The sequence below is a fragment of the Heloderma suspectum genome, chromosome 15 (genome assembly GCF_057233095.1).
Source record: "Heloderma suspectum isolate Gila_16-S chromosome 15, 16-S_ref, whole genome shotgun sequence".
Lineage (NCBI taxonomy): Eukaryota > Metazoa > Chordata > Lepidosauria > Squamata > Helodermatidae > Heloderma > Heloderma suspectum.
The window spans coordinates 4,550,961-4,572,667 of NC_139472.1; the positions used below are offsets into that span (position 1 = coordinate 4,550,961).

Genomic DNA, 21,707 nt, shown 5'->3' on the forward strand with positions numbered 1-21,707 from the left:
CCCAGAGAAATCCCAACATGCACCAATGTGCATTCTTGTTTTCCAATTCTGATACATACTTTCTAACATTTTGTTCCTGAGCCCAGATTCCAAGAGGTGATTCATGAAAGCTTCTGAGCTGACAGTTCGTTTGGTGGAGGGGTTTGCAACTCGAGGGCTTGTCTCATGTCCCCTGATTGATGATAGAAATTTGGCAAGCGAGGGTGTGAATGGGAGGGAACTACAGTCATCCACAGATTTCCGTTCGATGAGCAATTGGTGGTGGGTGGTGGGAGGCACACAAAAGTGGTAGGAATGAGCAGCTTCGATGCAATTGACATTTTGATCGGGGCAATCCCCATAAAAGTATTGCCCCGGATCTAGCTCAATTTAAGTCTAGTTCTCAAAAACAGCCATAGAGAAGCATCTGCTTTGCATACAGGTTCAGTCCCTGGCACTTCCAGTTTAAAAGGTCAGGTAGAAGTTGATGGGACTTCTGGTTTCTTCAGACTATAGAGAGCTGCTACTAGAGTAGACAACATTGGGCTAGGTAGACAAAGAGTCTGACCTGCTCTCCTCCCCTCTCTGAACCATTTCCACCCAAGCTGATCATCATCAGAAGCGTCTAGCTTTTAAGAACTGGTGCCTGAATTTCTTTGTTTCCCCTCTTCCCTTTTTCCTCTTGTGTTGTGTCTTGTAAATCTCAAGGATCAGGTAGCGTGGGAAAGGCCGGGGAGTGTTGCAACCAGGTGGTGTAGACAATACTGAGCCAGAGGTTCAAATAGTCTGACATGGTATAAGGCAGCTTCCAATGTTCCTGAGACTTTTCGGTCTGATCTGGCTGGGTGGTTTGATATTGATCCAGTGGACGCTGATGGCTCTGATTTTGGTGGGGCTGTGAATCCATTCTGGGTTTCAGCCAGAACCAGCCAGAACTCTAAAGGAGCTATTCAAGGTGCTGAACCTATTTTGGGGATAGGGCTCAGCACCTTCAATAGCTCCTTTAAAGTTCTGGCTGGTTCTGACTGAAACCCAGAATGGATTCACAGCCCTACGGAAATCGGCGCCACCAGCCTCCACTGCATTGATCTCAATGCAAAAGGACTGCAATGGCAGTGTCTGGGACCAAAACCTTGCGTCCACCCTCAATGTTCATTTCAACACTTCACCTTGTGCAGAACGATTGTTCATAGGTCAACAGTCACTGCCACAATCTCCAACAGGCGCATTTTCTTATCACTGTGCAGTTCCCTGGCCAGCTACAGATTGTTTGCGTAGTTATTTAATCTCCCATGCTTGCTGCCTCTCTGCCCCAAGGCCACAGCCACAGCAGGAGTTGGCAAGGACATAAGAGCATTAGAAGAGCCCTGCTGGATCAAAACAAGGGTCCATCTCGTCCAGCATTGTGTTCACACAGTGGCCAGTTACCCATGCAGGTAACCTATGCAGGTAACTGCAGGCAAGCAGGACATGGGTGCAACAGTACCTTCCCACCCATGTTCCCCAGCAACTGGTGTACATAGGCACACTGCCTCTGATACTGGAGGTAGCACATAGCCATCAGGACTGTTAGGCATCGATAGCCTTCTCCTCCAGGAATTTGTCCAACCCCCTTTTAAAGCCATCCAAATGGGTGGCCATCACTCTGTCTTGTAGATGCGAATTCCATAATTTGACTATGCACTGTATGAAGAAGGACTTCAAGGAGGTGCAACTAACTGGCCTAGCAAAGAAGGTGGGGTGGTGGGCTATTCCCCCCACTCCTGTGAACACAGCCCTCCAGTTCCTTATTCTAAGGAACAGTTCCTTATTTATATGTGTGATGCACCATATCACTGCAAAAAGCAACTTTGAATGAATCCATTTCAAGGACGATCTGTTCTAATAAATCACCAGAAGTCTTCTGGCACACATGATACATTGTTTTCTCACACTCTCACACAAAGTGTCCCTTTACTCTGGAGGGCTTCGCGTGGCAACCCTGCCGTCAAAGGCTCTGGACCAAACCAAAAGGAACTCGTGTCATGAAACCTTGTCAAGAGACTGCTCGTTCATTCTGGCCTAAACTTGGAGGCCGGCAATTCCCAAACTGCACGCTGCAAGAAGTAAGGTTAATTAAAGAGAGACGAAGCCATGCCACAGCTGGATCAACTTAAAAGAGGCTCCCATTTAATTTGGCAGTAGATTTTAAACAATATTATTATTAATATAAGTAGTTGTAAGAAATGTAGACGCAGATGTCAAGCACTATTTTAAAAGGGGCATCCCCCTTTCGTTCTCATACACACAGGAGAGGATACTCTTCTAGTGCCATCTTAGAAAAGGCATCTCCCCTTCTTTCTCACTCACGCAGGAGGGAATGCCTCTTCCAGCACCATCTTAGAAGAGGCATCACCCCTTTGGTCTCATACTCACAGGGGGGTGGTGTCAGATACCTCTTCTAGCACCATCTTAGAAGAGGCATCTGCTTCCCTCTCTCTCACACAGGAGGAAATGTATCTTCCAACACCATCTTAAAAGAGGCATTCTCCCATCTCTCATACCCACATAAAAGGGATGCCTCATCTAGCACCATCTTAAAAGAGACATCTCTCCTCTCACAGAGGAGGGAACACCTGTTCTGAGATGATGCTTGCTATACCAGACATGTGCATCATTTAAAAACAAAAGTATGCTTCCCCCCTATCATTTTTACTCCTATGTGAATTTAATCCATGGATTGATTGATCAGCTGTAACTCCTGCCATACATCAAGTAAGATTTCTGCTTCAAGTCGCTGGTCTTGTCAAAAGCCCTTTTTTTGTAAAGCTGCAGCTAGAGGCGCTGCAGTAATCTGATGGGTTCAATTTCGTTCCCTCAACTTGTCATGAGAGTCCGTGATTAGAGCAGCTTTCCCCAACCTGGGCACCTGTAGATGCGTTGGATTACAACCCCCATCAGCCGCAGACAGTATGGCCAGTGGTCACCTGGAGCTGTTGGGTGTTGCTCTCTAAAAGACCTGGAAGGACTCAGGTCGGCTGATCTCATGGGTGGAAATAGCAAGGAAGCCAATTTCAGCTAAAAGTTGGTAAGAGCTAGTTTGACATTGGGACAGACTGTGGTGCTGGGCTCTTCTCTGGTGGGAGTATTTCAGCAGAGGCTGGATGGCCATCTGTCAGGGAAGCTGGGGTTGCATCCTGTGTTGTAGATCCTGCATTGAACAGGGGGTTGGGCTGGATGACCTCCAAGACCCCCTCCAGCTCTTAACATTCTATGATTCTATGATCATTCAGTCCCTCAGAGCAGGATACAAAGTGCCTTGCTGCGTGGTGCACATCTCTGGGCTTGTCACGTGGCAACCAAGAGGCATGCCTCAGTGTTCCCCATCTGTAAAATGGGATTTTATACTTAAGGAGTGCTAGCAGAAATTGCAAGTACAACCCGGGAGAGGGGTACTTCTCCATGTGTGGGTAATCACTAAAAGTAAGGCTGTGTGAGTGTAAGAGTGAGCTCTGCTTCCAATTTTAGTTCAGAAAAATAACAGCAGCAACTGTTACTTGGCTATTAAATGGCTGGACAACAGTGCTGTACCGTGGAAGCCAATGCACGTCTATGCAGATGTAAGTCCCATTGAAATCAATGGGATTCACTTCCAGGGAAGGTGGATTGGGATCTATTGGTAGCACTCTGGAATCTGGATGCTTTGAAGTGGATCCATGAGGTTTTCTGATTCCCCGTTGTTTAGTAATCTTAGCAACGGACAGGGTGCATTCCTATGTACCCTTGCAGTGCAATCTGATGCCTGTTTACTCAGAAGTATGTCTCACTATATTCAGTGGGGCTCATGCCCAGGTAAGTGTGGATAGGATTCCAGCCTTACTTGCCTGAACCATGTATAGCATTCTGAGCCTCAGTGATCCCCCAGCTGTAAAATGGGACCGTAGGCTTAAGAGTGCTGACACAGTGGCACTGAAGGGTGTTTTTTCTGCACTCTTCCTCTCTCAAGAGTACGTGTGATTATTCATTTGGGTGAACGAAAAATTAGAAGCCCCCTGCCCTCTGGGGAGGTGGGGTGAGAGGGAAAAAGTCTGAATTTCTGAACTGGAAAAAATATATATATATATTTTTCAAATTGGGGATTCCTCTAGAGCAGGGCTGGGGGAACTGGGACCTTCCCACAGACCCCATCAGCCCCAGGCAGACTGGCTAATGGTGAGGCATGATGGGAATAATAGTTCACTAACTTCTTCATGGCCCACGTGATTCTCCAGCTCTGCGCTAGGGAAATTGAAGCGCCTGGCTGAGAATCGTCTATCCAAAAATTCATGGCCCCTTATTTTGGATCAGGGCAGTGCAGGCTGGTGGCTCCAATGCCAGTGGGGTGATAAATCTGCTCCAGGTTTCAGTCAGAACCAGGCAGAACTCTAAAGAAGCTACCCAAGCAGCTTCTACACCTTCGATAGCTCCTTTAGAGTTCTGACTGAAACTTGGAGCGGATTCACCGCCCCACTGACATCGGAGATGCCCACTTCCACTAGATCAGGGGCAGACGCCCTGGTGCCCTATAGATGTTTTGGACTGCAACTCCCATCAGCCCCAGCCAGCATGGCCAATGATCAGCGATAATGGGAGCAGTAGTAGTCCCCAGCAATATCCAGAGGACATCAGATTGCCTCCCTCTGTTTTTGATGCAGAATTCTGCTCTTCCAATCCATAGGAGAATAAGGGGATGTTGAATGTCGGAGATCTGTACGTTGGCTGTGGATGAAAGCTTCGCAACGCCCTCAATGCTTGTTCTTCTTTCCTTAGATGCTAGAGTCCCCTGACCCTCGCATCACCGACCCGCGTCGGACGTGGATCTCATTTGTACAGCGTCCCGGTGACAGCAACAACTCCAAAAAGAAATGCAAAGGGAAAGATAAGAAATTAGTAGGTTCTTCCTGGCAGCATTAGCTGGCCATAAATAATACACAATGATGACAGCAATAATAATAATGAATAATGTGTGGGACCTGCAACCAGTGCTGACTCCAGGTTTTGGAGGGCCCTTGGGCAAGAGACCCTCCGCGGGGCCCCTCCCTCAGCGAGTCTCCCTTCTCAGTGCCAGGTCACCAGCCTCCTCTTCCTCTTTCCCATCGTTGCTCCCACTTGCTTGCAGGGCAGACGGAGAGCCAGGGAGCAAGCAGGCCGTGGCGTCTCCTGCTCCTTCTCCTCACCAGAGGAGTTGTTTGGCCAGAGCGAAAGGCAGGGGAACAAGCAGGTTGCCATGGGGAACAGGAGGAGCAAGTCCAGGGGGCTCTTGTCAGTGGGCCCCTGCTGGGCTGAGGGACCTTGAAAAATGTCCAGCTATGCCTACCCTTGACGCTGGCCCTGCCTGCAACAAAATGCTCCGGTTCAGGGTTACAGCCAACCAACCGGTCTACTTTTCCAGGTAACTGGACTCCATTCCCCCTCCCCCTGGTTTTCCATCCCCCCCCCCCCCGCCAACACTCAGCCAGCATTCCTCTGAGCATGCTCAGTCCTCATCAGGCTGTTTTGGAGGTTCCTACCCTCCATTGCTTTTTCGTAGTTTTGCAAACCTCAGGCTTCACCCAAGTCTGATGATACCGCCGTCTTGTGCATGCATAGTGTCGTTTGGGCTATGTAAAGAGTCGCACTTGGAGAATGAGTTTGCTATTAGTATAGAAGGGTAAACCTAATGCATCTAGCAAAGCAACCAGTTTCCAAAGTTCCATCCATCTCTCCCAGCATTCCACTGCACACTCCCAACATTCTGTCACGCTGCAGTGTGACCAACGAGCACAATCCAGGGTGAGGCTGTGTGGAAGAAGGAGGCAGGTCTACGCAAATTGGAACAGTCTAGATTCTCAGCCACTGGGAGGGCTACATGGTTTAGTCCTGACAAACTTGACAAACATGTTTAGTCCTGACCCCAGAACTGGACAAGAGGCTCCATCCCTTAGCTATGATTTCTTCTGCTGCTGCTGCTGTTTCTTTGTCTTCTCCTTCTCCTTCTCCTCCTCCTCCTCCTCCTCCTTCGTCTGCTTCTTCTTCGTCGTCTGCTTCTCCTCCTCCTCCTCCATCTGAGTCTTCTTCTTCTGCTGCTTCGTCGTCATCTGCTGTGGCTGCTTCTCCTTCTTCTCCTTCTTCTTCCCACAGGCTGATTTCAATGGCACAATTTAGTCATGACTTACATCCCATTGATATCAACTCACTCAGTCTGGATCCTATCCAAAGAACCATAAAAGGGAGAGCAGAGATTTGGACTTTGCCTGTCCACACTTAGCACCTGGAAAGTGCACTGAAAAGGAGATACACGGGTTGCCAGGTCACAGTCTTAAGACCCCACTGTGTTGAGATGTTTTGCAGTTTTCTTTAAATTATTTTATTTATTTATGTATTTCTTTATCAATTTATGTATTTATGTATTACATTTCTATACCACCCAACAGCTGAAGCTCTTTAGGTTTTTCACAACAATTAAAACCATAAAATGCAACACAATAAAATACAATATAAAAGTGGAACAGCTTAAAGCTACAGCATAAAATAAAAAGAATAACCAAATAGATCCTAGCAGCAGTACAAAGATTTCAAGTACAGTACCAGATTTAAAACAGCAACTGAGAAACTCAAAAACTTGGGGAAATAAAAAAAGTCTTCACCTGGCCCCCAAAAGAGGACAATGTAGGTACCAGGCGAGCCTCTCTGGGAAACTCCTTCCACAACAGAAAAGGTCCTCTTCTTAGGAGCCTCTTAGTATATAAGTGCATAAGAAGAGCCCTGCTGGATCAGACCAAGGGTCCATCTAGTCCAGCATTCTGTTCACACGGTGGCCAACCAGCTGTGGACCGGGAACCCACAAGCAGGGCATGAGAGCAACAGCACCCCCCCGCCCATGTTCCCCAGCAACTGGTGTACATAGGCTCACTGCCTCTGGTCCTGGAGGTAGCACATAGCCATCAAGACTAGTAGCCACTGATAGCCTTCTCCTCCAGGAATTTGTCCACCCCCCTTTTAAAGCCATCCAAATTGGTGGCCATCCCTACATCCTGTGGTAGTGAATTCCATAGTTTAACTATGGCTGTGTGAAGAAGTTCTTCCTTTTATCTGTCCCGAATCTCCCACCAATCAGCTTTATAGGATGAGCCCAGGTTCTAGTATTTTGAGAAAGGGAGAAAAAATGTCTCCCTATCCACATTCTCCATACCACCATCATCTTGTAGACCTCCATCATGTCTCCAGTAGCCATACACCTCACTTCCTTTGGCAGGGGCTCCCATGGAAGGACCGCTGAAGAGAAGACAACCTTTGGGCAGGTGTATATGGGAGGAGACCATCCTTAATAGGAGCAGTCATAGTGTTATCAGTTATAGTAATGTCCTCCAAATTTTCATCTGTACAGATAAATTTACACATGTACATTTGACACAAATCGCTGTGCTCATTGTTCCTCTTTTGGGGTGGGGTCATTCCTCCCTTTTTGGCAATGCATAGTTGGCCACCCTGCTTGGGTAGTACCAGAGCTGTGAAAGACCTTCCATCCTCTGACATGCTGGAGAGCCTTTCAGGAGTGCAGGAGAAGGTTTAAAGTTTCAAGGTATACTCTGTCGGATATATTTCACATGGCACTGCAGGAAAGCAAAATGTATTTTTAAAAGCATTTGTTGCGTCTACTTTTGCATAGGGGTGTCAGAGAAATCCGCAATGGAATCAAATGAGTTCAGATCTCTATGAATTCAGTCTGTGGATTCCACAGCAGACCAGTTTTCCCAGAATCACATTAATTCCGCCAACTTGCAGACCAGTTTTTTTTTTAACTTTCTGGAATTTGTCACAAATGAAGCTGTGGAAAAATACGTAAAATAAAACAACAGTGGCCAAAAATGCACATTTCCCCCATAAGCTAAAGCATGAAAATGTATACTTTTGGGGGGGGGTTGTTTGCGCACTGGGGGGGGGGATTGTGCATTTGCATAAGTGCGAATTTGTGCAAATTCAGGATATTTGAAAACCCGATTCTGCCGATGAGTGGATTATGGAATGAAAGGCACCTGACAATCTGCAAAACGCAGACAGAACGGATTTTACAAAATCTGTACATCCGTACTTTTGCATGCCTCGCAATAACCAAGTAAGGAATGGGTGCATGTCAGGGTTATTCTTCCATAGACAGCACCAGAAGGGATTGTGACCCCCAAGTGGGCTAGATTTGGTCTGAGGTTCGACAGTGCCTGCTCTAGAGAAAGTGCAAGGATCTCAGTCTGGATTGGGACCCTAGAATGCATGGGTAGGGCGGCTTTAACTCTTTTCCCTCCCTCTCCCATGCTGTGGTCCAGTTCTGGATCAGGACCACCGCACCTGCGATTTTTATAGCCGGTCCATTAAAGCAGGGGCGGGAGACGTGGGGCCCTCCAGATGTTTTTGGACTGCCCCAGCCAGCCTATCCAATGGTGAAGGATGATGGGAGTTGTCATCCAACAACATCTGGAAGGTCAGAAATTCCCCACCCCTGCATTAAAGCAATGGTCTCAGATCTTAGCAAGCTGCTGTTAGTGAGTCTAATAGACAATCCTGGGTTAAGTGGGCATAAAGAAGCTTGGTCTGTTCATGGCTGGTGGAACATCTAATGATGTTTCTCAGTTCCTTCAAACAGGTTCAAATTAAGCCCCTCAGCATTGCGGCTCCAGGTTTTGGAGGGCTGTGGGCAAGACGCCCTCTGTGGGCCCCCTCCTTCAGTGGGTCTACCTTCTCACTGCGATTGTCACCAGCCACTCGTGCTTCTCCTCCTGTTCCTCATCATGGCTTCCGCTTGACTGGCAGAGAGCCAGGGAGCAAGTAGGCAGCAGCATCTCCTGCTCCTCCATCTCACCACCACCCTTGTCTGGGCCAGAGTGAGAGGCAGGTGAACAAGCGGGTTGCAATGGTGAAGAGGAGAAGCAACTCTAGGAAGCTCTCGTCAGGGGGTGCCCGACCATGCCTTCCCTTGACGCTGGCCCTGCCCTTCATGTGGGGCTGTGCAAAATATAAATACTGTCACGGCAGATGTGGCCATTGTAATGCCTAATGAAGTTTCTGAATGTCCTCTATTTCTCCTCCCCCCTCTTATATTTTTTAGCGTGGGCTCGTTGGGCCTCCAGGCCCCCCAGGTCCTCCTGGACCCCCAGGTCCTCCTGGTGCTGAAGTCACCCAAGAAGTCTTATTGCAGGAATTTAAGGAGATGTTAAAAGGTAAGCAGGCTCTAGAACGGTGTATCTCCTTCAAAGTTCACCCCCTCATCTTCTCACTTCACTCCTCCCCCCTCAGATGTCAAACCATGACTTTTAATTCTGTTAGAAGCACGGACCTTATACAATAAGGCCATGTTTTTGTACCTAAGGATGCGATCCTACACACTGCTACCCGGAAGTGAGTTCCACTGAACACAATGGGCCTTTACTTCTGAGTAAATCCACATAGCATCACCCTGCAAAGCATTCACATAAAATCGGCCCATATTAGTTAGAGTTGAATTGGATTTGGTAGCCTTCCTGGCTGGGGCTGGTGGGAACTGAAGTCCAAAAGACCTGGAGGGCACCAGGTTGAGGAAGGCTGAAGTGAAGTAGCATGATGAGTTCATGTGTGTGTAAGGCAGTTACGGGCACATCCCCTTTGTCCAGCATGGATAAGGGGCACAAAATGGATATGAAATGTCATCATCTCTTCCCTTGTTTTTATAACTAACTTGGCTACACATTACATTCCCCACACAAAATAGAGAATGCTGAAGCTGATCTCTAGACAGTTGACTTTCTAGGAAAGCTTGGGAGTATTTGCCTTGACACTATCCTGACAGACAATGAACCACTCTTGGCTGAAAAGTGTCTGTCTTTTGTTATCTCGCTCAGCTAATTATCCCCTAGCAGTTGAAAAGCAGGGGAAATTCGCTGAGTGGGATAACAAGAGAGAAAAGCCCTTCAGCCAACAGAACATGTTAAGAGGGCTTCTCTTCATACAGAATCATAAAGTTGGAAGGGGTCATTTAAGCCATAGAGTCCAACCCCCTACACAGTGCAGGAATTCACTTTAAAGCATCCCTGACAGATGATTGTCCAGTCTCTGCTTGAATATCTCCTGGGATGGAGTGCCCACCACCTCCTTAGGCAATTGCTTCCGTGGTCTGACTGCTCTGACCATTAGGCAGTTCTTCCTGATGTTCAGCCAAAATCTGCCTTCCTCTAACTTAAGTTGTGTTATTTTATGTCCTATGAAATGTCCTATGGTCTTGGATGATAGAGAACTGGTTATGGACTTCTGCATCACAACCCTTTAGATATTTGAAAAGTGCTATCATATCTCTCCTCAGGGATAAACATACCCAGTTCCTTCAATCTTTCCTTGTAGGACTTAGGTTCTAGTCCCCTGATCATCTTTGTTGCCTTTCTCTGAACTTGTTCCAGTTTATCTGAATCGTTCTTAAAGTGTGGTATCCAGAATTGGACTCGGTATTTGAGGTGAGGTCTGACCAGCACAGAGAAGAGTGGAACTATCACTTCCTGTGATTTTGAAACTATGAAACTATGCTTCTATTGATGCAACCTACAATCGCATCGACCTTTTTTGCAGCCGCATCACACTACTGACTCATATTCATGTTGTGATCAGCTCCAACTCCAAGATCCTTTTCACAATTACTATTGCCAAACCATGTGTCACATATCTTATGTCTGTGCATTTGATTTCTTTTTCCTCAATGAACAACCAAGCATGGAAGCATGTTATCAATGTTCCTACAGTTTTCTTGGGTATCACCTGACTACAGGAAATTCAGAATTCTTGACACTCAAAGCCTGGCTCCTTGTTTTGGCTGCAGACTATAATGTTAAGCCCACATCTCCAGTGGATGCAATTAAATCCAGGAGATGTAAAAGTCTGGTGAAAAGTGTTATAGCCTCTCGCTCTTCCACTGGGACAAAAAGAATAAAGCCCCCTCCCCATTATCTATTCATTTTACGTATATCCTGCCTTTCCACCCAAAAATGGTGCTCAAGGCAGCTAACAATAACATCCAGATTAAAAAGCAAAATCTGAATTAAAACATAACATAAAAGCAAATAAACAAAAGCACAATTGAAAACACAAGGGAAAAATAAATAAATATCACCAAACTAATTAAAAAATGCTTCAGCAACAGTCCAGCTTGCACGCCAAAGGCCTGCCTGAATCAAAAGTCTTTGCCTGCTGGTGGAAGGACAACAGAACATGGGCCTCACACAGTAGACAGTTCCAGAGCTGGGGAGCAGCTACCAAGAAGGCCCTCTCTTGTACCCCCATCAAATATACCTCCATTGGCAGTGGGATGGAGAGAAGGGCCTCCCCCAAAGATCTTAAAACCTGGGCAGGCTCATTTGGGAGAAGGTGGCTTCAGTTTGGGCTGACACAGGGGATGAGATGGCTTCCTACTTTATCCCTTTTCTTTCAGAAGCCACTGAACGGCGGTCCCCTCCGGCTTTGCCAGCCCAGCCCAGCGAGGTCCCCCTTCTGCTGCTCTCCTTGGAGGAGCTCTCCCCTGACAGGCGGGCGGAGGAGCTGTCCCCCTACAAACGGGTGGAGGAGGCTTTCCACTGCAAACTCAAGGGGCAGATAGTTGTGGACAAGAAAACCTTGATGGAACTCCAGAACTTCCAGATGGTGAGGAAACCACTGAACTTCCATTAGCTGTGTGTATCTTGTCTTGAGACGGCGGAGTGCTTTGTGACACTGAAAAGGCAAATGGATTTGGTGTGTGCTCATAAAAAAAAAAGCTGTGACACTAAGTTCTGGGCCCAGCCAGGCCCAGCCTAGAAACATCTCCTCTGTTTGTGCAAGGCTTGCTTCACTTTAGCATGCGCTCCGACTCTTCCTGCTTACCAGGGACAGCTCCTGTTTTCTGGAATCCAACCCTCGTCCGTCCTCATCTCTGCTTTTGCCTTTGGGAGATTTAGTGTGAGTTCTAGAGTAGCCATTCCTCAGGGTTGAACTCCTTGCCCAGAGCTTCTAGAATAAGGCTGGGGCACTGTTTTGCTGTCAAGGGCAGCATTCCTTCATGGGTAATCTGTCAGAGGGATACACACCAGTGGTGGGTGGGGCCAGAACCAAAAGTGGGCATGGTCACCCTTTTTTTTCTCTTGCTTTTTGCCACCCATTCTCTCTCTCTCTGTCTCTCTCTTTCCACCACCCCTTCTCTCTCTCTCTCTCTCTCTCTCTCTCTCTCTCTCGCCACCCCTTCTCTCTCTCTCTCTCTCTTTCCGCCACCCCTTCTCTCTCTCTCTCTTTCTCTCTCTCTCTCTCTCTCTCTCTGCCACCCCTTCTCTCTCTCTCTCTTTCTGCCACCCCTTCATTGTCTTTCTGCCACCCTTCTCTCTCTCTCTGTTGCTTAGTAAAGAGATACAGCATGCAGCAAATGGAGCAGAGGGGGAGGGACTGCAGCTTAGTGGTAGAGCACCAGCTTCACATGCAGGAGGTCCCAGGTTCAATCCCTGGTATCTCAACTTAAATAGGATCAGGTAGCAGATAATGGGAGAGATCCTCTGCTGGAGAGCTGCTGCCAGTCAGTGAAAACAATACTACGCCAGATGGACAATTAGTCTGGTACAAGGCAGCTTCATATGTTCTCAAACAAGCAATGTTCGAGACTGCCAGAATGGGAAAATTGCACAAATTGAGTAGCAATCTAACAAGAAATTTGTACAACTTTCCCCTGCTTGATTTCCACAAATGTCCTAAATTTATGCAAATTTTGTATATTTATGCCAATGTCCTAAATTTAATGCAAACTTCCTAAACTTATGCAAATTTCCTAAATTTACTGCAGATTTCCTCCATAGACGAAAGCAGAGCTGATCCAGTCTATGGGGGACATTTGAGTAAATTAGGACATTTGCGCAAATCTAAGAAATTTCGCGCAAATCAAACACGAGCACATGTTTGGCAATTTATGAACATTTTTGACAGAGATGGGCTTGCTTTCAGAGTTGTAAACTGGACATGCTCGCATGTTTTGTGAGCAGAAATGAAATTCTCCTTCATCCCTATTCACAGCATCTTCATCATGTGCAATGGCAGGGCAGTGGTGGTCTCAGCCAGTTATTCTTGATATGAGGAAAGAAAAAAACAGGGTTGGCTTCAGACTGGAGGAGTTCCTGGGCAAACTCTCCTCTGGTGGGGTCCCATCAGGGCCAGCCCTCCCATTAGGTAGAGTGAGGCAGTTGCTTCAGGTGGCAGTTGCTGGGAGGTGGCAGGAAAGTGTCAGAGGATAGAGCTGTGGGCCATACAGCTTTACCTGCTCCCCCTAGGCTAGCCAGCTGCCTTTACATCCAGTGGAGGAAGATGTTCCATCCCCAGTATTGAAGTCAGATTCATCTGCTAGTCAAGCTGGCCTTCGCACATGGAATGGAAGTGGGAGCCATCTTGTTTTTTGCCTCAGGCAGCAAAATGTCTTGGGGCAGCCCTGAGTCTCATTCTCTGTTCATGGGCCCTGGTAGCCTTACCTGGCTGTCAGCACTGGCAGCCGGGTCTGGCCACCCTTTTAATTCCCCACAATGCCCCAGAGTGATGCTAGGTTGGAGGCATCGTGGGAAATCAAACGAGTGGCTACATTCAGCTGCCCGGCACCGCTGTCAGAAAAAAATAAAAGGGGGGCAAGGTAGGCATTAGCAGCAGCCCCTGCTGGGGCCCTGGCAATTGCCTGAGGATGCCAGTTGCTGGCACCGGTTGCGAAACGTTGGACAGCGTGGCCTAGGAGCCTAGACTTTCCCAGAATGCATTGCATGTGTGTGCGCCTGGAGGTGCAAGTGAGTGTGATTGCTCCTTGGAGCGTAGGCAGTGTTCTTTGGAGGGATAATCCTGGTGCCACTCTAATTGGGCACTGAGAAGGAGACTCAAGACATCTTAATAGCCATCGGTTGACGGGCTGGGGCTTTAATCGAGGGAGTCGGCTTTCTTCCTAATTATGTTTGGCATATGCCTGGTGCTTCCTCATGCTAAGGGGCACATCAGTGCCAGCTCTTGCAGGCCCGAGTGGGACTCGTTCGGAGCATTAATGCAGCAATGTGTCTGCTGCTGCGATGACAGAGCGCTGTCTCAGGGCGCCGAAAGGGAAAATAGGTCCGTGGCGTGGCCACCTTTCAGCACCCTCATTTTGGGGTGTGTCCGCATGCATCTCTTCACGCAGGACTTAATGGGCACTGAGCGTCATTCAGTGCATGAGCTACTGTTATGCTAATCCACTCCGCATTAGTTACAGATCAGTAATTTGATGGCATTTTGAACGTTCTATTGTGAGTCACCCAGATAATGAATTTGAATGATGGGGTATAAATCTTAACCGTATTCACAAATCACAGCCTCATTTCTCTCAGTGTTGATTTTAGGGATTTTGTATAGATTTTGTTAAATCCAATCCGTTTGTTTTTTGTGGATTGACAGAATCAGATTTTTGGTACAAGGATTGTGTTAGTTTGCTAATGCACATTAGCATAAATGCACACTTGTGCAAATCCCACCCCCAAGTAAAAAAACTGGTCCGCAAGTGCACAGAATCAGCGTGACACAGAAAAAGCCAGTCTGCTGTGAGATCCGTAGGTTAGATTCACAGAAATTCGACTTTATTTGACTCTGTTGCAGATTTCTCCAACATCCCTAGTTGAAATGGTAAAACCCACAACCTAGGAATGGATGAATCTGTCAGTTTCGGGTTCTCTCCATTTCTTATTTTTCCAGTCTTAAGTTCCATTTGTCTTGAACTTTGAGAATTTCTCCAGTCTTAACTGCAGTTCGTTCTAAAAATCGACTTTTTTCTTTTTGGTTTTGAAGTTCGAATGAAAATCCCTAAGAATTTTTCTGCACACTTCTCTGAATACATGCATTTTTGTTTGCCCCATTCACACATTTATGCAAGCAATTCTGGAATGGTATTTCCCCTAATAGATGCATTTTGCTTTGCATTGTTGTGATCGGAGAACTCTGTCGCAAAATTCGGAAAAGTGTGAATTTCAATGGATAACTGTTAACACTTAGCATGTTAAGCGGCTTCAGAATACTGATCATTGAGGGGAGGGGGGAGACAGAAAAGAGGGTGGGAGGAATGGAATAGATTCTCTTGGATCACTGAGTGTCATTCCCATTGTAGAATTCCCTTTAACATTCCTTTAGCGTGGGGACCTTAGCCACCTCATTTGTAGCAGTAAGACCCCCTGAAAGTATCTGAATTCAGCAAGGTCCCAACGATTATTACATTCTTCAGGGTCATTTTTACACCCCTCCCCCACCCTAAGCCAATGAAAAAGTCCAGTGCCACCTTGTTCTCAATCAGGCTCCTGGTCCATCCAGAACTGTCTACTCAAAGGAGCAACCAATCTCTGGCAACTCAGAAGGACCCCAGCCTTGTGATCCCAAATTTGTGCCACGGATGCTATTAGCTGGAGTCGCCAGAGATCTGGGGCCCAAGCTGTCTTATTATGCCAGATCAGATGCTCCAGCATCTAAGGCAGAGATTTCTGCCCATCTCCCACTAACTGATTCCTCTAACTGGAGATGCCAGGATTGAACCTGGGATATTCTCCATGCAAAGCAGCCACTCTGCCAGTAAGCCATGGCAGGGAAGTAGATACGGAAAGCGCCCTGTGAAGGTAACTTGAAAGCTTGAAATACACAGTTGTAGGCACATTTCATCTCCAGTCTGAATTTCTCCCCATTTTCTCCCCACTCTTATGCCACAGTGCTAAGCGCTCCTAGCTTAAAAAATAAATAAATCCTAATCTGAATGAAACCAGCTTTCCATCTTGCCTGTCACCAAGGATCAAAGCCAAAAACATTCAGCCCTGTCCCGCCGATCTTAAACCCGGAGGACTCAACACTCCCTTTACACCTGTACGTTAAAGTATATCATGTCAGGGCTGGGCTGGGGGAGGCAAGGGGTTCAAGAGCATGGACTGTGGGAGAAACACTGGGCTGTGAATTGATCATTTGCTCCTTTGTGCATGGGGGTCCTTACCAGTGTTATCTGAGAGCAGCTGTAAGTATCTCTGAGATGCAAGTCCTCGTTCTCCAGGTTTAAGGTAGTGTCGGACAACGTCCCTGCAATTTTGGCCCCTCTGGATGAGCTGGACTAGAGCTCCCATCATCCACCACCATATAGGTGGTGGTGGTGCTCCCATCCCCCCTGACTACATGGTGGTGGAAGATGGGAGCTGTAGTCCAGGTTGGAGAAGGCTGGTGTAGGGCATCCGGGAGAAGGTTCTAAAGGGTGGGAGGTTTGACCCACTAGAGCATCATACCAGACACCTGCTTTCCTCCTCCTTGGAGTGCCACATTGACTTTTTCTTCATGCATGTGTGTGGAGAGGGAGAGGGAAGTGAGAAGATGGGAGGACTTGGGATGTTCAGGCTCACCAGGATTCTCCAAACTCCACTTCAGAGCTCAGTTTGCCTTCCTCTCATTTTCATTTGCAACCTCTCTCTCTCTCTCTCTCTCTCTTTTCATTTAGAATGGGAAAAGTGCGCATTTTGAACGGGAAAAGTGCGCATTTTGAACGGGAAAAGTGCGCATTTTGAACGGGGAAAGTGCGCATTTTGAACGGGGAAAGTGCGCATTTTGAACGGGAAAAGTGTGCATTTTGAACGGGGAAAAGTGCACGTTTACAATGGGGAAAGTGTGCATTTCCGTGTGCATTTTTCAAAAGTGTGCACTTTCCTCCCATTGGCTAAAGCATGAAAATGTGTGTATGGGGGCTGAATGCACATTTTAAAGTGTGCATTTTTCAAACACGATTGCAAGTTCAGAAATGTGTGAACACTTGTGTTCACAATTGGGCTATGAATGGGGCAAGTCCTGACGATTTGCCAACTGAAACGGAATTGTCATACATCCCTAGTCTAGAGAGAGAGAGAGAGAGAGAAAATGGTAAAGTCACAGAGGTGGTGGTGGGGAGGGACGTGAACAAACAGGAATGTTTTACCAAGTGGTAATTCACTAGTGCTGGAAAATTGTCTTCCATTTCAAGTCAGCGGTTTCAGGGGAATTAAGTCGCCGCCTCCGTTTTAGTTTAATTGCTATTAATGACACAGGCAAGGAATTGAGCTGTCAAAGAGGTCTGGTGGTTTCCCCTAACACTGGGGGTAAATCTGGAAGGGAAGTGGAAGGCCCCCGACAGCCCACCAAGAGAGCAATATAGAAATACCAAGCTGCCATATGCACAGGCTTTGGCCAAAATTTCTTCCCCAGCTCCTCTTTGAAGTGGTGCAGCCCAGCAATAGGCTCACGACACAAGTCTGCTGGTCCTGACATTCAGCTTTAATTCTGTAGCCATCTGACATCCTCAAGAAATGACGCCGTTATTTGGGAGGGTGGGACAACAGCCCCTGTGCTGTTGCAGTCCTAAACAGGCTTACACAGGAGTAGGTCCCACTCAATGCAGTAGGATTTAATCTGCGTAAACTATGCATAGGAAATGTGCCAAGTGGGGACAAGAACCTAAACCTTTTTCAAGATTAACATTTAAAGGCACACACTTAAAGGTAATATTTGATAGGATAAGCGCAGAGGTAATTCACCCAGCTAACACTTAAAGGGACACATTTAACACATTTAAAGGGACACATGAATGTTATGTTAATGGTGATGCTGCTTCTTCTTTTTTTTAGCATGTTAGGGTTGAAACACCTCTTTCTTTACAAAAAGCTGCTGTAGGGGACCCAATCCACTTCAAAAACATGGGAGCAGAGCATTAATGACCCCCCAAGCTGCCAATTGCTTTTCTCAACCCCTTTTGGGGCAAATAGCAGGCAGAATACAGATACAGAACATTGAGAAAGGGATGTGGGAGGTTTCACAAATCTTGAGATATACCGAGCTAAAGTTCCTTAGCTTCATCATCCTCTTGATTCATTATTTAGATAGCATCAGCAGTGGACACTTGTTTTTATTCTGTGCTATATTTATTGACTGATTGATTGTTATGTTTGTATTTTATGTTTTTAATGAGTAGCATCCAATGTTAGACCCACATAGAGCTGACCCTCCAAAATGAACAGGACTACTAGGTCTGCTCTACATAGGACAAACACTAGATGCTACCCTATGTTATGTAGCGTACACTGGGCGGCTTCAAAGTCCAGGAAAGAAATAATACGCTGAGCCCCTACCGAGTTACACTGGGAGAAATAGCCAGGGCCTAATCCCAGTCAAATAAGTCCTCCCCCCTAATGCAGCAGAAGCAGAACCTCCAATTAGAGAATTAAAAAAAATGGCGCATTAAAGCTAATTTTTTCTTTCTCCCGAACTTGAGCCAAACCCACACCACACGAGCCAAAGATAACCATGAACACGCCGTGCTGAGTTTATTTTCGCCTAAGTCCGATAATCTCTCCTGTGAGCAGGATGACTGGAGACGTCTCCCTCACGTGGGAGCTGCTAAACTGGGGGGCTTAGGGTCTGCTTGTTTTCCCCTATGAAATTTAGAAATTATGATGGAGGAAAACAAAGGCCCCTAAGCTCTCCCTCTGCAGAAGAAAGCAATTAGGTAGGTGTACAGTTGTGTGAAAGCCGCCCTGGGAAGTCGGGCTAGTTGCCTTGAAACTCACTGGGCTCCTTTGGAAATCCTGCTGATGTTCCAGGAACTTAAAGGGGAGGTCAGCCTCTTTGTCCATCTTGGCCAGTATTGCCCGCTCTGACTGGCAGCGGTTCTCTCGGGTCTCAGGCGGAGAACGATCCTTCCCATGTCCTCATCCCAGAGATGATGGAGAAATCCTCAATGGAATCAAATGAGTTCAGATTTTTATTAATCTGACCCATGGGTTCTGAATCAGACAGGCTTTTGCCCCATCAGGCAGATACCACGGACTTGTGGACCATTTTTCTAACTTTCTGGAATTCTGTGCAAATTCAGTATTAGAAAAATACACAAAATAAAAAAAGGCCAAAAATCCACCTTTCCCCCATAGGCTAAAGTGTGAAAAAGGTGCATTTGGTGGGATTTTGCTCGGAGGTGGTGGTGGATTTGAGCATTTGTGCAAACACAAATTTGTGCATGTGCAGATTTGTGCAAATGTGAATTTGCACGAATTTGGGAACGCAAAAAATTGTCATGACTGGCAGCAGCGGCTCTGGAGTTTTTCCAGTCCTACCTGGAGATACCAGGGATTGAACCTGGGACCTTCTGCATGCAAAGCAGGGGCTCTACCACTCAGCTACAGCCTCTTTAGTCTAGCATCGTGTTTCCCAGAGTGGCTAGACACTTGAAGAAAACAGCTTTCCAGCAACCACTATAAAAGAAGAGTAGAATAGGACAGTGCATGTGATGGAATGGGCGGAAAAGCTAGGATGGTAGCAATCTCCTTGGATTAGAAAAAACAGTGTCCTTTTTCTCTCTGCAGCCCTTGGCCAAAGCTAGGATGGTAGCAATCTCCTTGGATTAGAAAAAACAGTGTCCTTTTTCTCTCTGCAGCCCTTGGCCAAAGGAGCATTCCTTCGAGGATCTGGATTAAACTTAACGACGGGGAGATTCACAGCTTCCATCTCCGGCATTTATCAGTTTTCAGCCAACGTCCACATTGGTGAGTGGGAGCATCTGCTTGTCTTATGGGTGAGGGTTAAACATCCCCTTTTGCCTTCCTTGTGGAGCCAGTCTGGTCTGGGAAAAAGAGCAGGAGTAGGCAGAAGGTAGTTCTGGATCTACTGGAAGATCTCTGGGCCACTGGAAGTAGATCAGCAAGGATTCCCGACTCCCATTTGTTTAACAATAGCAATAACAAAATGACTCTCCCTCCTACCCTGACAGAAAATAGACTGCTGAAATGAAGAAAGCTTGTGGTGAAAACCTGGAGTGGATTTTTGTGTGGCAGGACTGTGAGTTGCATTCAGTTCTGGCATGGAAAACAAATTCCTGGGCTCATAATCCTCCAGTTCTAATTGTATGTCTTTTGCACCAGGTTCTAGCTGGTTGATCTCAGGGTTTAGTAAACAAAACAAAAACAAAGTAGATATACGCCTTTTGAGACTGCTCTGTTTCATTTTGTCTTTGTTGCAATGTTTATTTATGTATTATTTTATATTGTTCTTGTTCTGTGTTTTCATTGCTTTTCTTTTTTCTTTTTCATATATATATATATATATATACACACACACACACACACACACATACATACTGTATATATAGTATTTTACAGGTATTTGTGTTGTGAACTGCTTAGAGATTTTAGGATATTAAAGTATAAAAGTAGTATAAATCAATCAATTACAGGCCTGAAGTGTGCCCACCACTGAAACTGAATTTCAGTTTAGGCAACTTGGTCCCCATTATAGCTGAAATAAATGGGGCGGGGGCAGAGAAAAGAACCGCAAATGATTTTTGGCTCACAAAAAATCAGATGTATATTATCCTACTCCGTCTTTTAGAAAAAACTCATAAATATGGTGTCAAGATGGGATGCAGGGGGACCGATGTGTATATTATGGTGCCTGGTGATTTAATACTTGGTGCAGGCTTATAAATAAGCATTTGCCTAGTCGCCAGGGATGACTAAAAATCATCTACAGGAGACAAAAAAGGAATGCTTTGCAGATTTTCCTCACCTTGACTAACGTGGGGATGTTAAGAGGAAGAGGAGGGAGAGGAAGGCCAGCTAGTTGATACAGTTGGCATCTGTCTTGACCAAAAGTGAGGGCCCACTGGGTAGGACAGATGCTCAGGGAGGTTTAGTCAAGTAGACAGGTAGCGTGGGGCTGAAGCTGCAGGACCTTGGACAGCTCCAAGCCACCAACTTGCTTCAACAAGGTCAGGAGTTCGACTGAGGCCTGTTATCCTCCTTTGGGCCACGCTACCCTCCCAGGCTCCGCCCCCTTCCTGAAGAGTGAAGAGCCTTAAAGGGGTAGTCCTACAGTCTCGATCCTAGAACGGCACCCCTCTCAGTCAGCTCCCTCCTTGTTCATTGACTGCACTAGCAAGACGGTCCCTGATGTAAAGAGGGCCAGTTCCTCAGGGAAATCTTGCTCAGGGGATGCTGTCTTGGGGGTCCCAATTCAGGGGGCTCAAGGGGTTCCCAGCTTCCAGACTCCAGCTCTGTATTTGAGTCAGGATCTGAACCTAGGTTCAGCACTTTCACATCTTGGACAACTTGCTTTCCTGATCCAGTTGGTTCTTCCCCTTCTATGTCAACGTCACAGCTTCTGCTCATGGCCCTGATCGTTGGCTAGTAACTTTTGTAGACTAATTTCCAGGGGGAGTTAGCATGGCTGCCTTAAATTGATCAGCAAGTCATCTTAAGATTTTAGAGGGGTGGTTGGTTTTGTTTTTAAGTTTACAAATTCAGTATTCTGGTTTCTGCAATGTCGCCAGATCTCTGCAAAATTGTTTCATCTCATCTCAACATCCCCCCCCCTTTCTTACCAAGACCACAGTGAGCTGAAAAGTAAACTGCAGCTTCGAGCAAGAGACAACATTCGGGTACTGATCTGCATTGAATCCCTCTGTCATCGATACACGTGAGTTGCCCAGATGCTTTATACAGTAGACAAGTGGGACCTGCAACAAAATGCTGTGGGGTGGAGTGTTTCCATCAGAGTTCCAGCCATTCCATTCCATTCCATTCCATTCCATTCCATTCCATTCCATTCCATTGCCCTCTGACTTTCTCCACATAAACCAGAAACAGACACATCCAGACAATGAGATGGTTCTCTCTACACTTTTTACAACAATGTCTCTCTTTCATCATCATCCTTTCCCATTCATT

General features: G+C 46.6%; 1 protein-coding gene across 3 annotated transcripts in view; it reads left to right on the plus strand.

Moving 5' to 3' along the window:
- C1QTNF12 (C1q and TNF related 12) overlaps positions 1-21,707 on the plus strand; it is a 42,491-nt gene that overhangs the window by 12,232 nt on the left and 8,552 nt on the right. For 2 of the 3 annotated variants that reach the window (XM_084822349.1, XM_084822351.1), the window contains exons 2-6: positions 4,768-4,887; positions 9,077-9,188; positions 11,420-11,628; positions 19,421-19,529; positions 21,366-21,456. In XM_084822349.1, coding sequence (XP_084678475.1) covers positions 4,768-4,887; positions 9,077-9,188; positions 11,420-11,628; positions 19,421-19,529; positions 21,366-21,456 — 641 coding nt within the window. The remainder of the gene's footprint in view (positions 1-4,767; positions 4,888-9,076; positions 9,189-11,419; positions 11,629-19,420; positions 19,530-21,365; positions 21,457-21,707) is intronic. The other variant, XM_084822350.1, reaches the window with a different exon arrangement.